This window comes from Callorhinchus milii, unplaced genomic scaffold, assembly GCF_018977255.1.
Source record: "Callorhinchus milii isolate IMCB2004 unplaced genomic scaffold, IMCB_Cmil_1.0 Scaffold12, whole genome shotgun sequence".
NCBI lineage: Eukaryota > Metazoa > Chordata > Chondrichthyes > Chimaeriformes > Callorhinchidae > Callorhinchus > Callorhinchus milii.
The window spans coordinates 6,071,262-6,098,437 of record NW_024704753.1 but is presented as its reverse complement, the minus strand read 5'-3'; the positions used below and the strand labels follow the sequence as shown (position 1 = coordinate 6,098,437).

Here is a 27,176-nt window from a genome sequence, read left to right as displayed (position 1 = left end):
AGCCTGACCCAGTTTCCCGGCGTATGCACTACATCTCGGGGCAGATGTGATCAGCTTTTTCTCAGCGCATTTCAAGTAGGTTTTAGAGTACGGGAAGATGGAATACCTCGCATGAGACAGTGCTCAGATTGAATGGGAGAAATTGAGGGGAGGAAATAGGCTGCCTTCGGGGTGCTAAGCCCCACAAAGCGCCTGGGGCACCCTCCAACACCATTTTGAAGCCATCAATTGATTATAAGAGCTTCAGTGCGTGACACTGACCAGCATAGGGGTGGTTAGACCTGATCTGTAGCTCAGTGGTTAGAGCACTCGCCTCACAAGTGGAGACCTGGATTGGATTCCCAGCAGGGCGAAACCTTGGGCAAGTTTCCTTACTGCAGATGCCTGATAATAATCTCTCAAGAAAAAAAATAATAAATTGGTCAGGTCAATCCACGACTGTTTGTGGGACGCTGCTGTGCGCACTTGGTTGCCGCATTTCGTCCACAAACATACAGTTATTTCACTTTACAGTCTATTCTGTAAGAGCTCTGAGACGTCAAAAAGAAGTGAAAAGCGCTATATCAAATGCAAGGATTATAATATTATTATTGCCTGACCAGCCTGTCCAGTCCATGCTGCCTTCTCTCTGATGATTTACCCTGAAAAGAGCACCTATCCCTCTACCAACCTGTCCGCACCCTCTACTCAGTGGGCTCTGGTCTGCTTCACGTTCCCTGCCTTGCCCACCCCACCATTGGCGGGTGGGCCTCCAGCCTCTCTGCCCCCACCCTCTGGAACTCCATCCCCCAGTCCCTGAACACTTTTCAGAGCCTCACCCCCTCCCTTGCCTCCTTCAACAACAACATTTGTATAGCGTGTAGAGCATGTATTGTGACATGTGGCTGGGCTAAGGCAGATCCATTTCAAAGAGCAAAAAGGGCAGGGAAAAAAATGAATGGACCTAGGAAGATGCTGTTTAATTCTTCAGCCTATTTATGCACATTTGGAGGCCTTCGAATTAGCCATTACTTTATTCGCAAGTTAGACCCCATTCGGTTACCCACTTCAAAGTATCCTGTGTGACTGATAAAGCTGCGAAAAAGTCTATGTGTATAAAACATTGTACAAAAAAATGTAAAAGTTAAACTGGCCATGCATAAATTCCCCCCGCCCTCCCCCACACATCAATGGAAGTTAAAGGTCAAACCCAGGCTTATCTGGGAAAGAACAGCCACAAGGAAATGAGATGAGGGAAAGTGTGTGATTGCATAACATTAAGATACATGGAAACTCAGATTCTTTCAATATGTAAACTCGATGTTTGAGTAAATTGTTTTCACATCCCAAATGTTCCCCAAAACTGCCACAAGGCTTCTGTTGCTGCATAACTTGGGAATACCATCCTATTGCCCCAGATTATCTTCACATACCATCAGAAATAAAAATCCAGGGTTTATACACTACAGGATTGTATTGATAGAATGATGTTAGTTTAACTTCCAAACAAAAAATATAACTCTTGGTGGTTTATTGAATTGAATTCAGAGTGGTGTAGCACACTGGAGCATTGACCTATAATATATGTTTCAGATGCCGCCCCCTGATCTCAGCCACATTGCTGTGGCTAGGTGTGAAACTGGGCCCAGGGAATCGAGCCCTCTTGAGCCAGGTTCATACGTGGCACCAAGTCTGGCACCAATTGGTCACCAAGTGGTCTCCCAGAGCTTGGATGCTTGTTTGCACAAACTGGCCAGGACATTAGATAGTGTTACTGAATTAGCATCTTAAAGTGGATAATAATAATCTTAATAATATTTGCAAATGAAGGCAGTTGAAAGGATAGAATTGCTTTGTTGGCAGAATATATTATTCTGCTGAAGATCTAAGACTGTGCTGCCCATTTTTTTTAAGCTTAGGTGTGCAGTTTAAAAGCACTAGGAGTCACCGTACCTTGTCTGCATGTGTGCAACACATTTTGCTCTTGGCTCAGGCAGGATATAAATAGTGCAGTCTGTCCTGGATGACAACATTCTTTCTTTGCAATTTGTTCTGGGGATGACAAAGTGGTTGTAAATTTTTCTTGACAATTTGTCAGCATGAGCAAAGCGAAAGATAAATTTTTTCCCTGAACCAACAGCTTTGAAGGTTTAAAGATCCAAGACGTAACCCTTTGCAAAGGGTGCTATATAAATGCAAGTTGTTGCTGTTAAGTGAAATTTCTTAAATGTGTGTGCAAATGTGATATTAATAGAAATGCAGTACCATGATTTAATTCCTGCTTAATATTTGTTGTGCTTCAAAGGAAAATCTATTTTCCAATTTGCAGGAGTATTTTAGATGCATGTAATGATCTTCATCTCTGTTTCATCTTGAATAGATAGACCAATGTAGCTCTGAATCTCATAAAGAAGACTTTTGTTTATAACATGCAAAAGCTATATTCTCTGTGGAAATTTGGAAAATGATTAACCTTGTGTTTCTGATAACTGAGCTTATTCACACAAATTTTAGTAATTCAGAAATCAAAGACTTGGGAATTGATTTATTGAAAAAGACATGTTCATATTTAAACATCAGATGTCCATTAGATCTCATTAGAATTTATCACTGATGTTAGGTACAATTGGGAGGATTCATTCCCGGTAGAGCTGAATCCTTATTGGGTTAGATTCTACTCTAATAATTAGGTAATTTTATAATTAAACAAATTCTTATTTGCCTGCCTGCTTTTCCTATCGGGTTCACTTGTGCACCCTGTAACTAAATCTTCCCTGGCGATTGAGGCCTATTGCTGTACGACCAACCAATATCCAACTCCTGCTAATGTATGTCTAAAAAGCTCCTTTGGAAAGACTATCTGGGTAGCATAATTGTGGTTTACAGATACAAGAAGAGCATTTTGTTAAAACGCATTTGTGACATAGGATACACATGATAATATGCATCATGTGTAAGCATGCAGGATTGGAGCTTTTGCTTGTGGGGGAAAAGAGGTATTGTGTGCAACAATTTTACCTGGACTTTCTCACCAGCCTGGTACTGAACCAATCCTCCCGTGTTACAGGTGTCCGTACGGCCACTTAACACTGACTGACTCTGGTTTCATAATGCCCCCTGTTCCTCTCTATGAGGGCTGCTCTGCGAGTAATACTGATAAGTAATACTCCACACCCATTCTCATCACTGTCAATGATAAGTTGTTAACTAGTCGCCCTATCTGTGAAACATAAATTTCTTCAGGCAAGCTCCACGTTATCCGGGTACTGTAAATCTACAACAAACTGTTTCAAAACAGCGCTTATGTATCGCAACATATTTTAGATATGCTTTCAGTGTTTAGACTGCTGGTGAATTACAGCGGCTCATCTCTGTGAGCTACAACACGTTCTGTACATTTTCAACTCACACATTGTGATAGTAGGAAAACATTTTTTAAAAAAAAGTTAACAGTAATGGTTATTCAAGTTATCAGTGGAGCTTTTGCTCCTATAAACTGAATACAGCAAATAAATTAAGACCAAATTTAAGAACTTTCCAAAATACTGCAAAACTACATTTCAGGAGAATAGATATGAGGATTTTCAGCACACTGATACTTAGGAGTACTCAATCTCCTTATAACTCAGTATGCTGAAATCCAAAAGAGAACGCAGTATTAAACTAACTCTAATGTGAATATTTTTACTGGCTCCAGTTCTAGTGATTTTCTACTTCATGTCGGCAGAGAAAGGTGATGTTGTCAGCTACATAGTGGCTTTTGGATGCAATTGAAAGTGCAGAGCACTTGATCCGTGAGCGCCAAAACTTTTTTTTAGTTTTTAATTTTTTTTATGAGGTTTATTTCCACTGCGAGGATTATTCCCTGGAAACTGAATATCTGACCGGATTAAACACAATTATTTATAGACTTGAGCAATTCCTCTCCATGCTAAGTGCTTTAATAAAACAAAGGAAACACTTTTTTGTGTGTGAAATTTAGACAACTTGCGTGCCAGTATAGAAGAAGCATGTGTTGACAATGAACTCCTGATCCATTTTAGGTGGACATGGAGAAAGTTAGTGTGTGTGGTCTTGTCAAAGTTTAATACCAATCCTTTAACTTACCCCTTATTTTTTTAAAAGAAACGTGGGCATCAATATTGATAGAGGTGTCATGGTTTTAATATACCTCTGTTACTATGTGCATTAAATAATACTACTAATCTTACATGTGATATAGCGCCTGTCATGTCATGTCAACAATCTCAAATTGTTCCAAACTATTTACCATAAAGTGTAGTAACTGTATTTTTATAGGCAAACCCGACAGCCGATTTGAACACAGCATTGTCCCACAAACAGCCATGAAATGAGTCACTAATTTTATTTGAGGAATTGTTGGCCAGGATCCCGGGAGAAACTTCCTTTTTTTGAATAGTGCCGTGGGATCTTTAATGTCCACCTGAACAGATAGGCGGGACCTTAGTTAAACATCTTATCTAAAGCATGACAGCTCTAACAATGCGTGACACTCAGTTAGCCTAGCCTGTGAGTTCAAAATACCAATGTAGGGCTTGAACCAGATTGACAAGCCAAAGTGCCAGTCCCAATAGTATAGTGTCGCTCCGTGAAGGAGACATAGCTTAGTTTCCTTAGATCTGCTCCCAAGTGTGCAGGATTAGTCTGTAGTGACTTGCCTTATCTCTCCGATGTGCTCACATCCAAGTCTTCACAGCGCCTTGGGAAGTCCTCCCATCGTGAAAGGCGCTCTATAAATGGAATCTTATTGTTGATCTTGTTGTGGAGTGAAACTACTGTTTAGAGATTATCGTCTCAAAATCCTGAAGTGTGCGTATTAATATCCAAGGCATCCTTTAGTTCTACAGAGGCTCTTCTTTGCCCAATTTAGTTAATATTTAGGTAATAATGAGCAATTTTTTCAGTTTTGTTGCATCCCACAAATTGTAGGTTGCAAAATGGGAAATCAATTCGAATCAAGCTGTCAGTTAAACAGGTAATGTTTTGCACTGGTTTAGAGTAGTCACAAACATTTTACAAAATTGCTTTTGACAGGTTCCTTAACAAGGTAGAAATGACCAATTTGCCACCAGCACTCACTCGAAACCGTTTCAAGGTTGCCAGCTGCTTGTTTCTAGCAATACATCCTTAATTTATCTCCTGTTAGGTTGAAAATGCCAATCAGTATGTCCTAAGCTCTGCTTAACAGATGCCCCTCACTCTGGAATTGCAAGACGTCGGCAAAGGAGAGCAATGCTGACCTTTCTGTGGCGTTTCAAGATGTCCTGGGAGGTAGTCCATTCTATCAGAGGATGAAAAACATCCTCTGAGATTTCGTTTTGTCAGCTTCATGTTCGGTAGTGACATTGATTTCTTCTCCCTGCCATTTCCTGTTCTGCGCTGATAACAAATGTGCTTTGGCAGGTGCCTGTCAAGCAAGGTCTTGTCTGCGTATCAAAGCCAAGTCCTCTCATCAATTAATCATGGCAGCAAGCTCGGCAAAGCCGTCGCTAGCTAGAGAGAGAGAGAGAAAGAGATGCTCCAAAACAATGTGAGTCTTTCACTATGAAGAACACAGTAATAAAAATCTGAACATTTATTTTTACAAGAATGGCAGACGAGGCATCAGTTTCCCTATTGAGTATTGGGCAACCAGAGCATCTGATAGTTTGCGAATTAAATCCTGCAATCTGGGCTTTAAACCCATAAAATGGCCTTTTCTCAGTACGCGATTGGAAGTTGCTCTGCCCACAAGATCAATATTTTGCATGAGTGAAAATGGTATTGGATAATAGCTTGCAGTTAGTTACGAGTAATTCAATCGAGGGGTCATAATGACATAAATACTCAAGTGGTTTATGATGAATGTCAGCAGAACTCAGCAATTGAATTAAAGGCTGAAACACGTTGCCAGCTATTCGCTATTGTCTGTAATATTGCATTTCTTTTTGTTTTCTATTGAGTGCAGTGCCCCATTAGGTGAAAGGGTCATCACGTTGACCCCACTATCGTGTGCGGAATAGCGTAGTGCAAGTGGCTTTGATTAAGCAGCGGATCACAAAAGAATAATTTGTTTATCATGATTTATTGTTCAACTCTTTTTGCTGTTTGTGGAGCCTTGTTGGTGTACATTGACCTATACCTACATGACTGTTGCTACACTTCAAAGTAACTTGTGCGATGTGCTTCAAAAGGTTTCAATGTGATATATCAAATACAAGTATTACTGGTGTCAGATCTGGGTGGAGTTCTGCATTTGGCCATTTAGTAGACAATTTTTAAATTAGCTTTTTCTCTCGGTCTCCACCAACAATATTTTAATGCAACAACACAAATACTGAGCAGAAAATAATAGAAAGAGGAAAAATCCTTGCATGGCCTTTAAATAACCTGATTAGATTGAGATAACAAAGGAGGTATGTTGTAAGAGAGTAAATAATCCTTGCATTTGATACAACGCCTTATCAAATCAGTGAAGCGTCTCAAAGTGCTTCACAGGATTTTTACAGCACTGTGTATTTGTAGGTGAAATCATTGAACTAGATCTAGATTTGGATTAATGATGCGAGTATTAGAGGTCTTATGGATACTTAGGATTTGGCAGCACAATATGTACCATTTTGTGCAGTATGGATAAAGCTTACATACCTGTGGAGAGTTAGTGCCCTGCAGCTCCCATTCATATGTCTTCCTGCTGACTAGTTTGGTCAGATCCTCGAGCTTGTAATGTACCGACTTCCAGTCATGTATAACAAGTACCACCTTTGGGATAGATTGCAAACAAATTGGGAAGAACCAAAAACAGTATGTGTTCCAATCCATCTTTCTGATGGGGAAATTCCCAGCATTTGCAAGTCTGTGTATATATGTAGTACATTTTGTAATATAATATATATATGTGTGTGCCATAAAATATGTGGTTTCAGCTCTAACAAAATTAGATCGTTGCAGTATTAATGTTTTGAGATTTTAAAAATAGCCAATAAACTTCTGAATTTTCCAATTTTCTTTTATTTATAGATTCCCTTTTCTCTGATTCAGTTACCCTTGTGGGAGTCTCTAAAGGTAGGTGAACTTTCTTTTGTACTGACAGACCTGACCACAGAAAAGCAGCAAAATTGGAAAAAGATGCGGGCTTGATTTCTTCATTTGTAAATTTCTCGGTCCACAGCAAAACCCTGATAAGCAAAGCACCAGCACAAAACAGTAGAAAGGGCACCTTGTTGTTCACCAACGTAAATATGCCAGCAGCTGAAGTGCAGAACACCGGATATGAAAGAATGAATGAGATGAAATTATTTGTGGCCCCAAATCGATCATCAATAACGTTAACTAATACACGTTTCAGTGTTACAAGCGGCATTGCTGAGGTTAGCAAAGTGTTGAGTACGTGCTTTGAAAATGGTACAACCTCTTGTGCACCCACCTCCACATGGGTTAGAGACTCTGTGGTTACAAACTGTGCATGCTGATCACATCTCTTGTTTGCTGAGGCAAACATTAAAGAGAACGTTTTGTTCTTGCATAGCGCTTTGGTTCGGTGTCTGTGTGTTAGGTAGGAATTTATAGAATTAATTTGACTATAAAATAGTTACTCTTTGTGCTACTTTTAGGTGGTGGTTTGTTAGATTATAATCACACACCCTCCTCCCCACAGGTCCTCTCATTGGATCAGCACAAATATCTGAAATCCATTAAAGAGATTAGCTTCATAATTCTAGATCATCTCTAACCTCACATGAATCTTTTAGTTTCTTCCCAGTGGGAACTGATTCTCATCCTCGCTTCATACACTATTGATTTTAAGACCTGTTACCAATCTTGTTGCCTCTCCTTGAATTTCTTCTGTTGTCTTTTCAGTACAGTGACCCAAACTGTAGGCAGTCCTTTATTTGTTCTCACTAATGTTTTACAGAGTGTTAGTATCAGTTCTATTAACCTGTATTCTATGGATCCACTTGTGTACATCAACACTATTTGCCAAGGTAATCGCTGCTATGCAGTGTGTGTTCAACAATTTCAACCTTTGGCCAACTAGCACACCCAGAATGGGTTTGAAAGCAGTACACTGCAAGTTCCTTAATAATAATAATCCTTGATTTGATATAGCGCCTTATCACGTCTTCTAGATGTCTAGAATATGCTGTAAAGTGAATTGAGTGTATATTTTGTGGGCGAAACATGGCAGCCAATTGCGCACAGCAGTGTCCCACAAACAGTCATGGATTGAATGACAAATTTATTATTATTTAGTTTTATTTGAAGGAATTATTATTCCCGGTAAAGCGATCCACCAATCGACTAACAATTGGATTCCTACTTACTGCTAGGTAAACAGAGGTGTGTGGAGTAAGGAAACTTGCCCAACATTTCGCCCTGCTGGGAATTGAACCCAGGTCTTTTGCTGGCGAGGCGAGTGCTCCAACCACTGAGCTACAGGACTCTTGTAGTAATACAGATTACTTGTCATTTTATTCATGTTTCTGTTCCATCAATATTCTTTGAGAATCATCTTAACCGATCCAATTTTTTNAAAATTTGGTCATGATTATTTTTATCTTGCCCCCCACCCTTACACCTTCCGCCTCCCCACATCCGCCCAAAATGTTTAGACACCAAAGCAAAATTCACCTCATTTAAGCACAATGCGACCCAAATGTTTGTGCATCCTATTGTATTTCTCGTTATATTGGAAGAGCAGTGGCTCAACAGTGACTCTAGGTTTGTAAATATTAATGTCCTTTATGCACCAGAACATATCCAGATGTGTAAAATGTACTCATGGGTGAATGATGAATGATGTTACTTTTACAATACATAACACAAAATTACATTTGTATAGGCCTTTCACGTCAGGAGGACGTCCCAAGGCATTGGACAGTCAGGGATTTGGACCTGAGCTGGGGGGTTGGGATCAGGGAAGGTGGAGAACAAGGAGGAGGGAAGTAATATTTTATGTATGCAATCTCATCCAGATCTATAAACGTAGCAAATAAGAAACGAACCAAAAAGACTTTCAATTGACTGAAGGAGATGAAATCTTTAAATGGAAAAAAAGTACCATTCTTTAATTGAATCATTGCGTTGGTCAGTATTTCCACTGATCTGCCATACTTCATAGGAATTTGTAAATCTAGAGATTTAGAAAGAAAAAAACAACAATCTGTACTTCTGCTAACTAACAGTTTCACATTTAGATTACAGTATATATTTTGGTTGTAATTTAGATGCATTTCAAGCCATGGTGGTTTTACTGGCAGAGACATTTTAACCATACTTTCTGTGGCAGGTAGCATGGAAGGGAATCACTGGGGTAGAGGGGGATATTCTGTTTAACAAATAATGTTAATGTTTTAGCTCTGCCACTAAAAATTAAAAGGAACCTTTTATCTTCCTTCTTGTATGTAATTCTTTCTAGATCATTGCGTCCCTGAGTTGGCATGCTTTTAGTTCTCTTGAACTCTAAGTCGCTGTATTGTTTGTTTCCTTACCGTGGCTGATGATTCCTACACTAGTTTATTCTTCTAGTCTCAGCGGTCTTGCATTTTATTTCTATGGTCATCCCATTTCCCTACCAGTCACCTCCATCTTGGCCCTAAGATTACTCTATCTCTGTGCTGTGTCTTTGAGTTCACTTCATCCCATTGCTCAGCTTTCATTTCCATAGAAATCGTATCCCTTGTGCTCTAAATAAAGATCTTTTTTAAGAAGTACTGAACAAGATAGATCATTAGTCACATTGAGCTCATTCTTTACACAAACACTATACAATTTGCCCTTTTAGAAACTACTCAATTTAATTGCCTGAGGGGGGTTGAATAACCCGTAAGTAACGCTTCAAACAACATAAAAGCTCTGTGAAATTTCTCCATCATCCCTGAACATGATAATGGTTAAACTCCAGGGTATTAATCTAACAATACAAGCTTCATTATTCATCTCAAGTCACATACACTCCACAGGTCCTTACAATCTCAGAAGCATTTTTTTTAGTGTATTTGATGATCTCTCTGTGTCTGTATCACCTTCAGAGGCATTCTCAATCAGAGATTCATCAAGATCTTCTTTTTAAAAGAGATTGATCAATATAGCATTAGCTACTTTGGATGAGAACGTCCTCCCATTGCTCTACAATAGATGACAAGATCCCATTGTGCTGATGTGGTGAGTTTTATACATCAGACCTTGTTCGAAATTGGTTAATGATATTTCTTGCTAAGTAATGAGACTCTGCTTTGTCAATCAGAACAAGACCTAAAGATTTAGCGATGTTTGAATGGAACTGATAGGAATTTTCTCACTGCTCACTTCCTCTTAGTACAGTGTTTCACTTCACTAAAGGCAGCTCCTGATGCATCCTGTAATACATCCATAATAAAGGAGGAAGAGATCCTGTTAAAAAGAGGATGAACAGACAGAACTGTATTCAAAGGAAATCAAACGGATAGAGTTGACTAAAAGGGGCAAGGAACATCTGTGGGTGATGCTAATTGAATAACGTGTTGCAGGGCTGTTGACAGTGAGGTCTGCAGCTGTTCATTGTGAGAGAGCTCTGCTTGGCCCCATGGAAAATATTGTAAAACATATCCAACTTGTTCCTTTTGCTTGTTACACTGAATGCTAGTTTATTCAAATCTCATTCTCATGCTTGTTACATTAGGAATCTCAAAGTATTTGTTTGGGTGAGGCAAGGGAAATTGAATACTCCAAGGAATAATGTACATAATCTAATTTCCAGGGGAATCGGGCTTGATCCTCGACACTTTGTACATTTGTAGGATTAACTGGCTTTGGGGATAATACCTACAAAGATGAATGCATACACCCACCCCCTGTTCTTGAAACAAAATGTCAATTCCGTCTGTGCAAGAAAACCCAGGAAGCTCAAGTCGTAATTGGGGATAAAGGGTCTTGAAGTGAGAGTTTGCGAGGAAGGTTGAACAGTGATCTGCCAGTGTGAGTTACCATACTCTGCAGCTAGTGGATTTATTTGCAATTTGTTATTCATAAGGGAAGAGCAGGAGACGGGAATGACTCTACGACAGGAGGCTTTGAAGTGGAAAACAAAGTCTTCCATTCAATCTGTATCTTAATGCAATACATATGACACAGGCTTGGCAACGTCGTTCCTGCTTGAGAAACCATGGCTTGGTATAACCCGTTTATGAGACTGCATTTGATGGTGGGAGGGGGCAGTGCCCTTTTGTAAAAGAGGAGGGGGGATGGCGGGAAATAAAAGGATCTAATTGCTTCATGCTGTTCGTACAGTTGTGGGTCTCTCGGATACAAGCAGATTATTTTAGGCAATAGAGCAAGTGTGATATTACAGAAAAACATGTCTGACATTTATTGGTCTCTCAGGGTATTTAGGCCAATTGGATTGTGCACAGGAGCCCCAGCAGAGTGTGTATTGCAGAGAATGTCCCGGGTGTCGCTAAACAGGGAGGAGAAGCAAGTTCCCTTGGGGCTTGGAGGATGAGCTTTTTTAAAAAAGTTTCCAACACATTTTTAATGCTTCAAATTGGCACCTTTACACTTAGTGCTAACAAAGTATTGTACCTTGTGTTGCTTGGGTGTCCTGCACAGTGCTATTACGGTGTCCCCACTTGTACTGATGTAGTACCTGCCCATGTAAAATGTGAGGGACTGGAACAGAGTAAATATTTAATGTGGTATTTTTGGTTCTGCACCCATAGATTGGGGTTTTTTAGGCACATTGTATCCAACATTTGTGAACAGCAGATAAGACATCTTGTGTTAATGCACTATTAAACACCTCAGCAGGAAGGAAGAATGCATTGATACATTCCCAGGGAAATGTGTCTTATATATAGTCTCGGTTAAATGTTTTGAGGTTTGTTCAGGACAAAATGCTTAGATTACCTTCTGTAAGAATGTACATCATCAGCCATGTTACATTGTGCCTCCTCATGTTGTATAAAGCTAATTAAACATCGAACAGACCTGGGTTCAATTCCCGATAGTGCGAAACGTTGGGCAAGTTTCCTTATTCCTCAAGCTCCTGTTTACCTAGCAGTAAGTAGGAACTCGGTTGTTAGTCGATTGCGGATCACTTTTCTGGGGATAATAATTCCTTCAAAAATAATAATCATAATTTGGTCACTCAACCAACAACTGTTTGTGGAACGCTGCTGTGCGCAATTGGCTGCCGCGTTTCGCCCGCAAAATACACAGTCAATTCACTTTACAGTATATTCTGTGAAGCGCTTTGAGCCATCTCGAAGACGTGATAAGACGTTATATCAAATGTAAGGATTATTATTATTATATCTGTCATTTGATCATTTTTTTTCATATCTTCCAGGATTCTAGTGACAGTTGCACAGCGACTTCTAACTGAGTTCCTTAGGAAGGAAACCAGAGGGACTCCTCTCAATAACTGGCAGTTACTCACATCGCTTTGAAAATAGATCACTTTGCATTGAAGGACTCACAAGTTGATGGCGTACTGCCGGCTTCCTCATTAAGAACTCCCCTTTGAAATCGCCATGCATTACGGACCCCCCCACCCCCCATACACACATCCAGTGTCGAAACTGCATCCAGTATATGCTGATCAAACTATTGTTAAGTGGAGGACCGTGTGAACTTTATAACCATGTTTGTTCTGTCATCATTGTTGCAGCAGCCAGTTTATGTAAATGAAAGGCAGCAGTTTGCTTATTGCAAAACAAATTGCAATTCAAAAGATTCCTGTGGGACAGCTTCAAGGCTGGAAGCCATGTCTCTTGCATCTTTGCAAAGTTTGACCCTTGATGTAATACAAGTATATTGCTAAACTATTTTCCCATCCAGATCGCCTGTGTGTTAACATAAACTTCAGTTCCTTGGGAAATTGGACGCAATGCATCATAGAAATAGCCACACACTTGGCACGATGGGTTCTCATCCTCTGAGCTAACCTTTTGGCTTCCAAATGGTTTTGAATATAATTAATAATATTGTTTTCCTTTTTTTCAACTGCAGGTCCTGTGGTCACGGAAACAGAATCATGTGGTTAATTCTTGGCAATCTGCAGTCTGTGGAGCATTTGCAGGTGCAGAGGATTACATGCTATACTGGGAGGGCTGAGAGAGGGAAAGATGCCAAAAAAATAAACCGAACAGAAACATTCTTTTCAAATTCCACAGGTAGTTTGGAAATGTTGTTTGAGGGTGGGCAGGTCCGGTCTGAAGAGGCCAGCGAGAGAGGTGTTTGCGTGAATGTCAGGCCAATTTGTACTCGACAAATTTGAGCTGTGAGAAAATAGGAGCCGTCAATCAGGCCACTGTGTTTGCTGAAAGAATATTTACAAATCTCTCGGTGAAAAGAGGCCTGTGCTGAGTCCTCAGCTGTGCAGCTGTCTGCCCCGACTGCTCTTTAGGGGTTTAAAGTCATATCAACAAGGGCTGGTGATTAACAGTTTATGTGACAGGTTTGTCAGAAGTGCAGATTAATTAGAGTGAGGAGCACAGAGGACAAGACTTGCTCGGACCTCGAAGACTCAAAGGCGTGCCTTTCGGTGCTTTACTAAAGCTTCAAGGCAGAGACACCTGGACTGTCCTCAGGCAAAACAGAGAAAAGATTGGAAGTGTTTGGGGTTGGGTATTGGGATTGAATCTCCACTAAAAGCCTTTCAGTTCCTGTTTTGTTCACCACTGGAATTTTTCTTTGATTTGTTTATTTCGGAATGATCTGTCTTGATTTTCACGCCAGGGGAGTTTTCTCATCGAGACTATTCGACTCGGTCAGAACAAATTTAAGGGAGCAAGGTTTTTCAGATGGGAGCAAGGTTTTTCAGATGGGAGCAAGGTTTTTCAGATGGGAGCAAGGTTTTTCAGATGGGAGCAAGGTTTTTCAGATGGCAGAGTGTAGGTTCAGTAAACATTGTACATTGGGTCGTTCACAAATGTACTGCTAGCAAGTTGCTGTCTGTGCATATTTTGTGCTCTGTAGAGACACTCCACACCAGTTCCATTCATAGGTACTGATTATCCATGATTACTTAATTGAGCTTTCATGTGAAATGAAGGACATGTTCAATCACAAATACATAGATTTACTCTTCTGGTTATTTACAATCACTTTCCCATTTTTTAATATTTTCTGGGGGCTTTTCACAATCATGAAGGTTTTGAATCCTCAGTTATTTTTTTGAACGGTTTTGACGCTGGGTAAAATGGTACCCCACTGCCACAACCCCACAGAACCTCACTCTCCCTTTTTCCACTAAAACTTTTAGAGATTCCATAGCTGACCTGAGTTCAAATACGTTTCATTTAAAATTAATCATTTATACTCAGTGTCAAGTGTCTGTTAAGATGGGTCCAATGCCCAATATTCAAAGTGTTGAGATTGCTTTTAATACGCATTAACAAACAGTGGCCTGCTTGTTCCCTGTCAAAACTGATTAATTCTGACGAGTCTGCACAATGTATAAAAGTTGCTTTCCCAATTAGCAAGCTGTTGTGACACTTAGCTTTTTATTTGTTGCATTAGAAATTAATGCATTCCAAATACACTTTGAATTGCAAGATGTGTATCATAAATTCTGCATTACCACTGTAAATAACAGGATTGCTGCACATGCTCTGGCTGTGGGAGTGGGTTAGGAGGAAGAGAGGGGGTTAACTATATTTGACTTTGACAGGTCGACTGTCTCATTTCACCATTTAATACCAGACCTGGACTCTTCATTTGTTCTGCGGGTGGGTTTTCCCTTTGGAGTGGTGGAACAGCTGGTACTTCGGCACGATCCCTAAGAAATTAATAGGTATCCACCACTGCTGTCACGTCTGCTGTCGATTTGCCACAAGAATGATCAGTTCAGGCCCTGTCACACAAGCCCAGCTGCGTATTCACAGAAACAAAAACAGATTCCCTGCTCAATAAATCTATGAATTCAATCTTTAATTTCCACACAATTGCAATAAAGGGGAAAGCACTAACGCAGGTGACCACTGGCGAGTTTGTTTCAAAATACTACAATAAAATGGGTGCTTTACAGCTACAATATACCAATGGCAACTTTATGAAATGGGGTCATCTGGCTCAACCTGCCTGTTTGTTCCACATGAAATCATTAAGTGACGATCCAATCAATAATGTAACAGACCATTAAACACTTAAAAACAACCTTTGCAATAATGCACTTGCCATTGTTACACCGGCTTACATCAGAATATCAAGAAGGGGATTTGTTTCTCTTCTGATCCTTCTCATTTTGATGGGACTCTTAAATGTGATTCAAAGGCATTTGATAATTCCATGTTAGCTGATAAAGGGTAAACATTAAAATAAATGTCTCAGCAAACTTTGTAAGCGATACATAAATATATATACTAAACCAGTACCTTAAAACACTGTATCAGATATATAATCACTCTTCTCTCTCCCCCCCACCCCCAGTTGTACAAAGGAACCAATAGTTCTAGAAACCTTGTCACTTTCAGCCACTATGTCCTGAAGCTTTGGAACTCTATCCCCCAATCCCTCCACCTTGCCCCCTCCTTCCCCTCTTTTAGATCACGACTGAAGGACTTCCTCTTCGACCGTGCTTACGGTCACCTCTTCCGTCCCCTGGCTCGGCATCAGGCTTCATCATTGTTTAAGCGCTGCCCTGCTTGAAGGGCGCTTTACAAATGCAAGTTCTTCTTGTTGTCACTATTTGGAACCAGCAAACATGGGGTTAATTCTGTCAGCACAATTTCAGTTGATGCAAATGCCTCAGCTTTCATTTGGAAACTGTAGCTCTTAAAAAGAACTGTCTCTCAAATGAAAACTGAATTGAAGAATTTTCTACAATTTAGGAATCTTAAATTGAAAACATAATAGTCTTACAGTCTGAGCCGAGTGGAATTTCGGGGCGTGGCTACCCTGTTATTGGTATTTTTTCCTGCCATTTCAGTTCATGGTTTTATCTTTTCCCTTTATTTCGTCTGTTAGCAACTCAACATGTTTTTTACATTGTCTTTTTTCCTTCACCTCCTTCACAGCCAGTGGTTCCCGCTCGAGTCTCTTGGCTGGACTTCAGCGTTCCCTGGGCTGTAGCAAAAAGACAAATGAGGCAGGTGTGGAGATATTGGCAGGAAGAGCCCGAGGGCCGAGTTTAAGGGTTGGAACCGAATTCAGTCATAACTTGGCTAAGTTTCCAACACCTGTCATCTTAGGCACATAATTGAAATGTAATGAAAATGCCATACTCCATGGAAAGTGCATAGTAGAGTAATTTATTTCTGTAATTCCTCCAAAATAGGCTTCAGAATGATCATGGAGAACCAAAACACCAAATTACATTTCTATAGCTCCTTTCACCCGGGAGGACGTCCAAAGGTGCTGATCAGCAGTTTTAATACAGGACTAAACAAATAGGAGTCTTCAGACGTCATATGGACGTCAAGTGAACATTGACGTCCATATCCGTATCCCTGGCTAGTGGCCATTTACACGCAGTAAATGAGGCAAATTTATAAATTTGTAACTCCTTTGGCAGTGAGTTTGCCAGATTCTTGCAGGTCATTTGCGGATGTAAATAGAAACAGTTCGGGAGGGCTCATCAACTCCAGCACTCAGTCACTGTCTTGTGAATTTCATTAACTGGTCATTTTCAAGGTTAGAACCCTCTGGATGAAACAGCACAGAGGAGAGGGAGAAGGGAAGAAGAAAATAAGGAAAATATTTTTTCACAAAAAAATTGCCTTTAGGACGTAGGCTATGTCAGGTTTGACACAGTGAATGTGACTAACTCTTTAGGCTCGGTGTGTTCTCAGGTGGAGTTGCAGGTGCTATAACCACACCTCTGGATGTGGCAAAGACTAGGATCATGCTCGCAAGGGTAAGTTTCAGAATAACCTTGGAGTCCTGTAGCTCAGTGGTTAGAGCATTTGCCTCCCAAGCGAGAGACCTGAGTTCGATTCCCGGCAGGGCAAAACCTTGGACAAGTTTCCTTACTCCACACGCCTGATAATAATCCCCCAAGAAAAAAACCCAATAATAAATTGGTCATTTCGATCCACAACTGTGTGGGACGCTGCTGTGCGCAATTGGCTGCCGTGTTTCGCCCAGAAATATACAGTCAATTCACTTTACAGTCTATTCTGTGAAGCGCTTTGAGACGTCTAGAAGACGTGAAACGTGCTATATCAAATGTAAGGATTATTATTATTAACCCAGGAAATATGAAGATGTACTGTCAACTTCCCCAAAACCACATAAATCACAAAAATTTAATTAACGGGTGGGTGTGGGGTGTGGCGAACGGAATTCTTTGTAAAGCATATCACTTTTCATTTTGTCACTGAAGCTCTAAAAATAATGCACAGAAGTGTTAAGGAAATTCACAAGGCATTTGATTATCAATCAGCTTTTAAACGTGTGAGATGGACAGGTTTTTGCATCAGAGCCTTAGCAATGTGTAATGTGCTCACTGTTCCTCATTAAGCCAGCAAAATAGGAGAATAAACTCTTTGAACCTTAATGAACTATTTCAGGCAACTCCTTATAACCCACGTACATGATGCGTTTAGGCAAATATCCTGCTGTCTTTCAGCTGCTTGGATGAAAACACTTGGATCAGTTGGGTAACATTCCTGTGGTGGCAGAAAAGAAGTCATGAACTGCCAACTGGTTAGTTAGCTTTGCAAATCCTGGCCCTTGCAACTGTAGTTTACTGATAGATCTTTTACTGTAACATCATGCTTTAACAGCTTTATAAGAGAACAGGCTTTGTTATAGCGCTAGTTTGTTTATCATGTGAATGGGTTGGGATTTTATGGTTCTCTTTTCCCCCTCCCACCCCCCAACTACTGTCTTAGTGAAGCTCCTTGCATATACATAAGCACAGAAATTAGCTGTCTATCATTTGCCTTCCAAGAATGTGAACTGTGATTAACAACAACAACACATTGCATCCTTCATGTTGGAAAGACGTCCCATTCTTTATATGCAGTAAATTTTAGGACTCTTGTGATTAATTTAGTACACAAGTCCGTTTAGTGTCTGGGCAAAGAGATCTTTCTAAAGGGAGATCTTTGGTACATGGAAACATGTGCACAAAGTCTAAATAAGGTGCGACTTGTATTTTTATTGTGATATGAAGAAGGAAGCTGTTGAGACGGCTGATGATTTACACCCAGTGCTTTTGCCGTGAGTTCAGTCTATGCTCTTCTTTGATGTAGGCAGGTACCACGGCGGTGGATGGAAATGTGCTGGTCGTCTTGAGGAACATCTGGAAGGTTGAAGGGATTTCTGGGTAAGACTCTACTTTCCTCTGACCCCTCACAAAACCACATCAAACGGTCATGTTATGCTAACGGTATCCAGTAATGCTTTTCAAAGAGGAAAAAAATGTGGTGGATGATGACAGACCTATTTTCTTCAGCACAAGTGGAGATATTGAAGACGAAAAATAATGCTCAGCTTTATTCTGTGGTGTCATTAGCAATATCTGAGAGGTGGATATGTGAAATAAGTTTTGAGATGTCCTGAAGATGTGATAAGGCACAATTTCAAAGGTTATTGTTATTGAGTTGGCTGGTCAGCAACAGTGCTGGATGGAATTCATGAAGCGAGTTGTGTATCTGCTGTTACTGCAATGAGGAGGGGTGTTGGGGGGAGGTCAGGCTGTCCTGATGATGAACGTCACAGGGTTTGTATTATTGCAGAGGTCCAGGTTAAACAAAATTGTTGAACTCAATAACTTCTTGTAAATATAAAGCATTTATGTTAGAACTGTGTTTGCTGGAGAATTTCTGCAAACGCAAATTCTGCACTTGGTTAAAAGGAACGCTTCTGGGAAATAACACATGTCTGAGTGGAAATACTCAAACCCTCTCACCTCGACACTCAACTCCACACATTTTGCTGTGCAATTGTCAAAATGCTTGTGGCCAATGCCAATGGGGAAACTGTTGTTTGCATCACTGCAGTGTTAGAAAACTCCATAAAATAAATATGAACAGGTTTGCTATAGAAAGGAGACTGATAGTCAGAGGACAGAGAGAATTTTGAATGGGGTTTGCAACTCTGAAGGGATTACAATCCTTTACAGCTGCTGTAAATGATCATTATGGATCCTGGTAAGCTATAGCTCAGTGGTTAGAGCACTTGCCTTGCAAGCGAGATACCTGGGTTCAATTCCAGGCAGAGCGAAACCTTGGGCAAGTTTCCTTACTCCACACGCCTAACAATAATAAATTGGTTATTTCAATGTTCGTGGGACACTGCTGTGCGCAATTGGCTGCCGCGTTTCGCCCACAAATATATAGTCAATTCACTTTACAGCATATTCTGTGAAGCACTTTGAGACGTCGAGAAGACATGAAAAAGCATGATATCAAATGCAAGGATTATTAAGAGTAACATTTGGCAGAACAGTACACTGGGAATTGACTATAAATCAGTTACATTTGATTTTATACAGCATGAATGCAAGAACTATCCAGTTTCGTATGAAAAGCAAACTGTATCCCTCTAGTTAAATTGTGACAAGAAGTGTGATTATTATGTCTAATAAACTTTGCCCAGTGCTAGGTACAGCATGCATTTCAGTGTTGTTTTCTCTGAAAGATATCCAAGCACTACTGTACTGTATAAACTTGTTGTATCTGGCGCATTCTGGTACATTGTGTGACTAGTCCATTTAAGGCAAGAGCAATTTCAGCTGATTTCCTTGGTCTGGCCAATTGGCATTTTTACAACCACAAAACATTGATTCCAGAACTAATTTTCTCACAGGCATTTACCCCCCTCACCCCTCCCCCAGGAGCGCACATGAAATACTGAAATGGACATACATTTGGCTACTGATGAAGCAGAAGAGGTCGTTGTCTATTTCACCGCAAAGACCTCCAGGCAAGCAGCCAAGCCATTGAGTGTTTGTCTCTTACAGTTCATTGGGTCACCAGTGGGCAAGGTTCAAATGTCCATCCCCAAGGTTAGGAAGAGCTTTGCGGTTTGGCATCATTGAATGTCATCCAGATGCAGAATGAACTCCAAATGTAATAATAATTCTAATGTCTGCACAGTTTTTCTAAGTGTGCATTGATTTCATGGTTCAGGATCTCGTCAAATTTGGTACAAGGCTGCAACTTTCTTGGCCACTACTTTGTTTTGTTCACTATGAACTTGTTAGATCTCAGAGGAATTTACAGAATCTCTTTGTCATTACCAGACGGCTTGCTTGCTATCCCCAAATTGCAGTTTTATATCTTTGGCAAACAGCTTCTATGAAACAAGGTGACCTAGTGAGATAGACAGCAAAAAGGAATGAAGAATTATTTTTGTAGCTGGGGTAGCAACGATCTCGACAGAGAATAGTGGTGAATCTCAGCAAAACCCATTTCATCTTCCGGAGTCAAAAACAAATACAATGTCTACAACTAGTCTGAGTTTTTGGATTGTTTTAGAACACTGCCTGCCTTCAGGGGGACAAATGAAGATGGTATTCAGCCCAGGATCCAAAACCACTTACAGTGCGGTTTACATTAAAAATGTAGATCTTTATGAAAATATATTGCAGTAATTGGACAATGTTGTTATATTCAAGGGATTTAACAACCAAATAATAATAATAATCCTTGCGTTTGATATAACACTTTATCATGTTTATCAAACAACTTCACAGAGCTTTTCTGTAAAGTGTATTAACTGTATTTTTGTGAGTGATAACACTCAGTGTTGAGATTCCCATATTCAAAATATGGACTTTGTGTTGTTAAGAAGAGAAAGTGTAGACTGCAACAAGTTCACTGGGAAAAAGTCTTATGGAAGTAAGGATTGCTTGGGACATAATGATTTATTCAACACATACTGGTGGATTGGACTGTCAGGAAATCCTGGTTCGCAACTCGGATCTGAGTGTTAATAAACGAGTGTCGTTAACTGAAACGATGCCAATTGCAATATTTATTTTTGGTTTGGTCGTAAAACGAATCGCAGATAATCATGTGGGAATGTGTAACCCTGATTAGATTAAGATCACTGATTCAGTCACCTCCAACTCTGGAATAATAATAATCATCCTTGCATTTGATATATCGCCTTATCACGTTTTCGAGACATCTCAAAGCGCTCCACAGAATATACTGAAAAGTGAATCGACTGTATATTTAGTGGGTGAAACACGGCAGCCAATTGCACACAGCAGTGTCCCACGAACAATCATGGGTTGAAGTGACCAAATTATTATAATTTTTTTTGAAGGGATTATTACCCCTGGAAAAGCGATCCACCAATTGACCAAAAGGCGCCTACATCTGTTATTGATTTTACCCAAAGCTGTGTATTTTGTATCTCTCACTTCTGTGGGGAGTTTGATAGCCTGAATGATTTCCTTTTGCAAACTAGTGGGTATTACTTAGAAACCCAACACATTTGAATGTCAACTGTTTGACAATGTGGCCAGTGCATGTCTCATACAAATTGCTGTGCTTTAAACCTATAATTATGGTAATAAGGTAAATTACTGTCTAGTAAAACCATAAACTGTTTCCATCTGTCAACTAGCCTCAAGCTCCAAATCAATTTTACTGTATTATTGAAAACCCAAATTAGAAAAACAAGTTGACAAACTATCAAGCTATATAGTGTTTCCCTTTTGAAAAAGTTTCAACTCTATTGATTTCATGAAGTTGGGCAGTCCTACTTAAGGCCTCACCTACACCAGAAATTGATTTGCTTTCTGTACTTTAAAAAAATTGGTTATAATTTACACTCATTAAGATGCTGGGGAATGAAACCCTTTCCCCCCCCTCCCCCCACGTTCTGGGTGTCAAGGTCAGGTATAACTCTCAGCACTGCTTCCAGGAATTCTACTTGTAACCTTAAACGTTAAAGCATAATTACTCAGGATGATGTTACAAAGTAACTAGTAGATAATAGTGTGTTCAGTTTATATCTTATAATTCAACAATTTTTCTATTGGTTTAGATGTTACTTAGTTATAATACTTATTTCGTCCTTAACATCTAAAGGCAGCGAAGATATCCTGCAAGTGAATTTAAATATTTTTAAAAGTTTGTCCAGAAATTGGCAATTCTTTTTCTTGTCTTGTTATATAGTTTTAAATTGTATTTGTCTTTTCTGAATTATTTTTTACAGCACAATATTGTTAATGATGCAAATTATAACTAATCTATACTTTGCAAACTTGCAAAATGCGATGCGAACATTCACAAGCATTTTCACATACTCAATTATTTTGAATATTGGATCTGCAAGTTCTAACCGTAGTTGAGAGCTCTTTCACAATTTTTGGGATTTGTGTAACAAGTCAGGAGATAAGATTGATTGATTCAGGGACTTGTTCATGCATAACCTTTTCCAAAACTAGCACAGTAAATGCACACAAGTGAATATTACGTTCCAACAACCCAGGGCTTATGAATGGATATTGGTAACATGTTTTTGAAAAACATATAATCCAAGTTCAGGTAGTTCACGGATCCCACACCTGTCAACAACTGTCAGTCTCTGTTGCGTGAGATTGAATATTATTTGGCGAACGCCCTTGCATTTGTGATTTGCAAGAAGCCATTTAAAGACAAAGGAGCCATTTACAGAGATGAAGTGTTTATGTTGCTGTGGGTGCTCTGCCTTCGATAGCATTACAAACAGTTTTGCCTCTTGGTCAGCCCATCCTTACAAATGAACCGTATCGTTATGAGGTAGTTTGCAACCAGTACAGTACAATTGACATTTATGTAGCACCTTTCATGTTGTTAGGACGTCTCAATGTACTTTACACAGCTGGCTGGGCACCTGAGCTGAAGGGTGACATGAAGTTGAAAAGGGAGGTGGAGGAGAAGAAGCTGAAAGGGGAGTGAGTTAACCAAAGGCTCAGTTGAACACCAAAATTGTCAAAAAGAAGTGTTTAGATTTTTCTTATTTTCCCTTTTTTTAAATAAAAGTTTATTTTGGTCCATTAGAACCTCGGCCTACGTCATGCAGTAAAGGTTAGCCTTTTGACAGTGCTTTCTGCTGACAGGTTCAGGTAGCAAAGTTTATGAGTACAAAGTGTACCAAACTTGGCTCCATAGTTTCCTTTTCTTTCACTCCACTGACCAACACCTCAGTTGTCCAGTGTCAAATTAATTAACTCCACGTGGGGCCATATGAGTAAAATCTCCATCTACCTTTTTTTTGAACCTTTTGTTTTAAGTCCTGAACTTCATTTCTGAACACTTAATAAAATAACAACCCTTCCATTTATATAGAATCTATTTAATTGTATGTAATTTGATGTAGGCTTTTACATTGAAACATCACAAAGCACTCGACAGGTTATTGCTATCATGTGTCGTGACTGTCCAGCAACAAAGTGAACAGGATCTTTAATGTCCACCTGAACAAGCAGATACAGTGAGTGTCAATAAAAAAGATAAATCATGAAGTTATGAGAGGGAGTGAGATTGAAGGCAAGAGTTCAAAGAAGGATCAATATTGTTGAACTATATCCTGTATCCTAGCTGAAGGATAAGGGATGTTAAGAGATGACATTGTCTCGAGTACACCTGTGTTTTAGAGTTTAGAATATTGAGGAGCTACGATGGACCTCCCTAGAGCTTGATAGGTGTGCAGCGCAGAAAGCACTACGTGTATAACGTTTTGTATACACAGTTGTTTCTAAGTGGAGTCCTGCAGCTTAGCGAGAGGACTTGGGTTCGATTCCCAGCAGGGCGAAACATTGGGCAAGTTTCCCTACTCCACATGCCTCTGTTCACCAAGCAGTAAGTAGGAACCTGGTTGTTAGTTAATTGTCGGATCGCTTTTCCAGGCCTAATAATCCCTGCAAAAAATGAATAATAATTTGGTCATTCAATCCATGACCGTTTGTGGGACACTGCTTGCCCAATTGGCTGCCACATTTCACCCACAAAATATAGTCAATTCACTTTACAGTATATTCTGTGAAGCGTTTGGAGATGCCTTGAAGATATGATAATATGCAATATCAAATGCAAGGATGATTATTTTGCTGCCAGTCCCTCAGATCTGCTCTGCTTTTGTAAATTGTGTAGATTCCAGGCACCAGCAGCCTTGGGTTACTTGAGAACCAGTTCCATTTGGACCAGCTCTCAAATCTGCAGGCTAAATGCAATAGAGTGTGAGGCTTCAAGTGACAAAATGTTTGATTTATTCGTTGGGTTTCAAAGACAATTATTTGGTTTGTACTAAATCCTAAAATTGCAATGACAGATTTCAGCTTGTCTTTTACTGAATTGCAATCCCTGTGTTAAGAGTAATTTATCAAAGGTTTGATGCTTGGATCCAGATTTCAAAGTTAACTGGTTTTATCAGAAGTGTATTTAAGCCAGCAGGATTTCAGCAATGTGGGCACCTTTGTGAGATTTGGAAAACTAGCAGAAAGATGTGAAATAGTTTGGTTCTGTGTACTTTGACCCAGGGAAGGACATAGACCTCTGACAAAGGTTATTTGTCATGGTTAAAGGACCACACGTAGTATACAAAATACTTTTCCACTTCGGCATATACCAAACGCAAACCAAACTCACAACCCTATTGTTTTTTTGGGGGGATGGGGAATCAAGAAAGTGTTTTGGCCACAGAAGAACCCCAACTACTATTGGGACATCACTGAACGATGGACATTAAATTCCAGCATTGCTCTTTATGACAATCCTTAATGGGAACACTGAGACAAAGCTAGTGATTGTAACAGCAGTAAGTTTGGAAGCATCTGACAGCATAGGAAGCTTAGAAGTCCATCTGTGTGGATCTTCTCAAGCAGTGGGTCAGTAATGGCTGTCGTGTCAGAATGTTGTAAACCACATCTATTAATACCATCAACTATGGATTAGCTGTTGTCTGGTATTGTGGAATCAGCCAAATGTAAACCATGTGAATTCTGTTGCACCTTGAGCCTCAGGGATACCTTAATTGCTTCTGCTTTGTTGTAGTCCTTTAATGTCAACATAGTAGGGATTAAGAAAATAGTCAATTGGCAATAATGGCTTGGAGGAACATAAGTGGTTAATTATAGATACTGAATATATCCTCAGATTGTTGGAACAAAATATCTTAACAGTCAGTTTGATTCATTTTGAATCACTCTCGCCTCAGTTAGGGTTGTGCGTTCCAAACCCATGTCAGAACTTGCACTCAGTTCTAGGCTCACATTCCAGTAAGATGCACTGTCAGAGGTGGGTGTTAAATCTCATGACATTTGGAAAAAAGGAAGTTTCTCCTGGTGTCCTGAGCAACAATCCTCCAGATAAATTTTATTTGTGGGATCTTGGTGATGCAAATAGCTATCATGTTGTTCTACAAAAACATTCTACCAGTATTTTGAGATTTTGAAATGATAAAAATGCAACTTTCTTAGCAGGCTAATAGTTCGTTCAAACTTGTGTTTTTGAAGAGCAGGAATGTTGAACTAAAAAAAAGGGTTGTCAGTTCAACCTAATCTTTTGACTATGAACATTAACTCATTGTTTGCTTTTTTCCCTCAGCTTATTTTCTGGAATTATTCCGAGAGTAACATGGCTCTGTACTGGTGCTTTTATTTTTCTTGGTGTCTATGAAAAGATGCAGACCCTGCTTGTATAAGCAAAGTGGAAAACAGCAGACACTCATACTCCTGCCACACCAATGGAAAGATACTTACTGATATTATAAATTTTTTATTAAATTCACTTCAATAACATTTGTTAGACACTTCTGTATCTTACATTTTTCTCTGTACATTACCAAATTTTATAAATAAATACGTTTGTACAGAAAAGTAACGCTTCCTTTTTCTTTGCCTCTAAAGCAGCGTTGCTGTGTATGTTATGACAATGTATAAAAGAAAAATAAATCTGTTAAGCTATTTAATTGAGGTCGATTCAGAATAGAAAATGTGTTGGAAGGGTCAACATTCTGTTACTGATTTCAGGAATCTTTATATTTAGTTTGTTTCCCATTTTAGCAGGATTGATTAGTAATAACTTCTACAGTGGATTTGTAATGAACAGTTGCTAACAAAATGGATTCAAGATTGCAGTCAGTAAATATTGTTTATCTCCATCACTATCAACTCTTTGACACCTATTAGAGACAAAGAGTACAATTCTGATAACACCCCATGTGGTCTAGAAAGGTAGTTTTGCAGTCCATAATTTCCTTTGTTGCTATTAGCCTTCAGCAAGACAATATGTGTAAAATTTTACTCAAGCACATTACTGTGTAATGAGGTTGATTTCCTCCATGATCCTCAAGTACTTGAGTAGGTTTACTGCAAATATACTCAGTACCAAATCCACATCAAGACCTTTGTGTGCAGTCATGGGGAAATTTGTGATCTAAAATGCAGTATGTCCTTATCAAGTATTTATGAAATCCTACACATTACTTGTTCAAGAATGCTTTTGTAATGAAGTATTGATACGTGTAACATCATTCAGTAGTAGGGAAGAGTAGATTTATATCAGCATTAGAACTCCTACCATTAAGGCACCAGGAGGTTTTAGAAAATTTGAATAAAGCAACCAATGTAGCAAGGAGAAAGTTTGAAAAAAAATCTAAATTTTTAGTTATTCATGCACTAAATAAGATTAAAATAACATCTTCTGTAAAAGATACATATCTGTAAACTCTTATGTACAAACATATAAAACGCATTCCTTTGTCTATACATTCCCACATTTACATGCTTTAAATGCAAGTCAATTGTTGAACTACCAATAATACTTCCCATAGAAGCTTAAGGAATATATACAATTTTAGAAAAACGCTCGAACAGGATTTTTCCCACAAGCTCTGTCCTGACACGTCTTCAGGTTTGTGAAGAGGTACGATATACAAACAGGTGAGGTAGTAACAAAAGCTGACGAAAGTTTTCAGTGCACAGGCATAGGCATGCATTTATCTGCAATTTTCTTCAGTTTGGTCTTTTACAAGCTATACCTCACATGAGTGTGGTAGCTTTCCATTTAGTAGTAATGTCTGTCTGACCTCAGCCTCAGGTACACTGTACAATAAAGTCAGAGGTTTTTCACACATTGCTGTTTGCTGCTGTTTTAAGCCCTCCGATGATGACTGTCGCACAGGATTGTGAGTTGTTCTAACAGGTTCTAAAGACAAAAGGAAAATGGAAAGGTTTCAATCTTGCACAGCTTCCAATTTAACTTAAACAGTTAATTATAGAAACATCTTATTGGATCAGAAGTCTAAAAAGACATGAACAAAAATGTAGTGGC

General features: G+C 39.4%; 2 protein-coding genes and 1 non-coding gene across 4 annotated transcripts in view; 2 read left to right on the top strand and 1 right to left on the bottom strand.

Moving 5' to 3' along the window:
* slc25a26 (solute carrier family 25 member 26) overlaps positions 1–25,720 on the top strand; it is a 95,682-nt gene extending 69,962 nt beyond the window's left edge. The window contains exons 6-10 of one of the 2 annotated variants that reach the window (XR_488020.2): positions 7,000–7,044; positions 12,967–13,036; positions 16,749–16,813; positions 17,528–17,604; positions 18,156–18,219. Coding sequence is in view for 1 of the 2 variants with exons in the window: in XM_007895195.2 (XP_007893386.2) it covers positions 7,000–7,044; positions 12,967–13,036; positions 16,749–16,813; positions 18,156–18,229; positions 25,449–25,545 (351 nt within the window). In the remaining variant the exon portion in view is untranslated. Of the gene's footprint in view, positions 1–6,999; positions 7,045–12,966; positions 13,037–16,748; positions 16,814–17,527; positions 17,605–18,155; positions 18,230–25,448 lie in introns of those variants that run through there. The other variant, XM_007895195.2, reaches the window with a different exon arrangement.
* trnag-ccc lies at positions 16,836–16,907 on the top strand. Its single transcript has one exon. It is a non-coding gene; the product is annotated as a tRNA-Gly (tRNA).
* lrig1 (leucine-rich repeats and immunoglobulin-like domains 1) overlaps positions 25,600–27,176 on the bottom strand; it is a 51,301-nt gene continuing 49,724 nt past the window's right edge. The window contains exon 19 of the mRNA XM_007895194.2: positions 25,600–27,050. Within this exon, the coding sequence (XP_007893385.2) occupies positions 26,878–27,050 (173 nt within the window). The 3' untranslated portion in view covers positions 25,600–26,877. The remainder of the gene's footprint in view (positions 27,051–27,176) is intronic.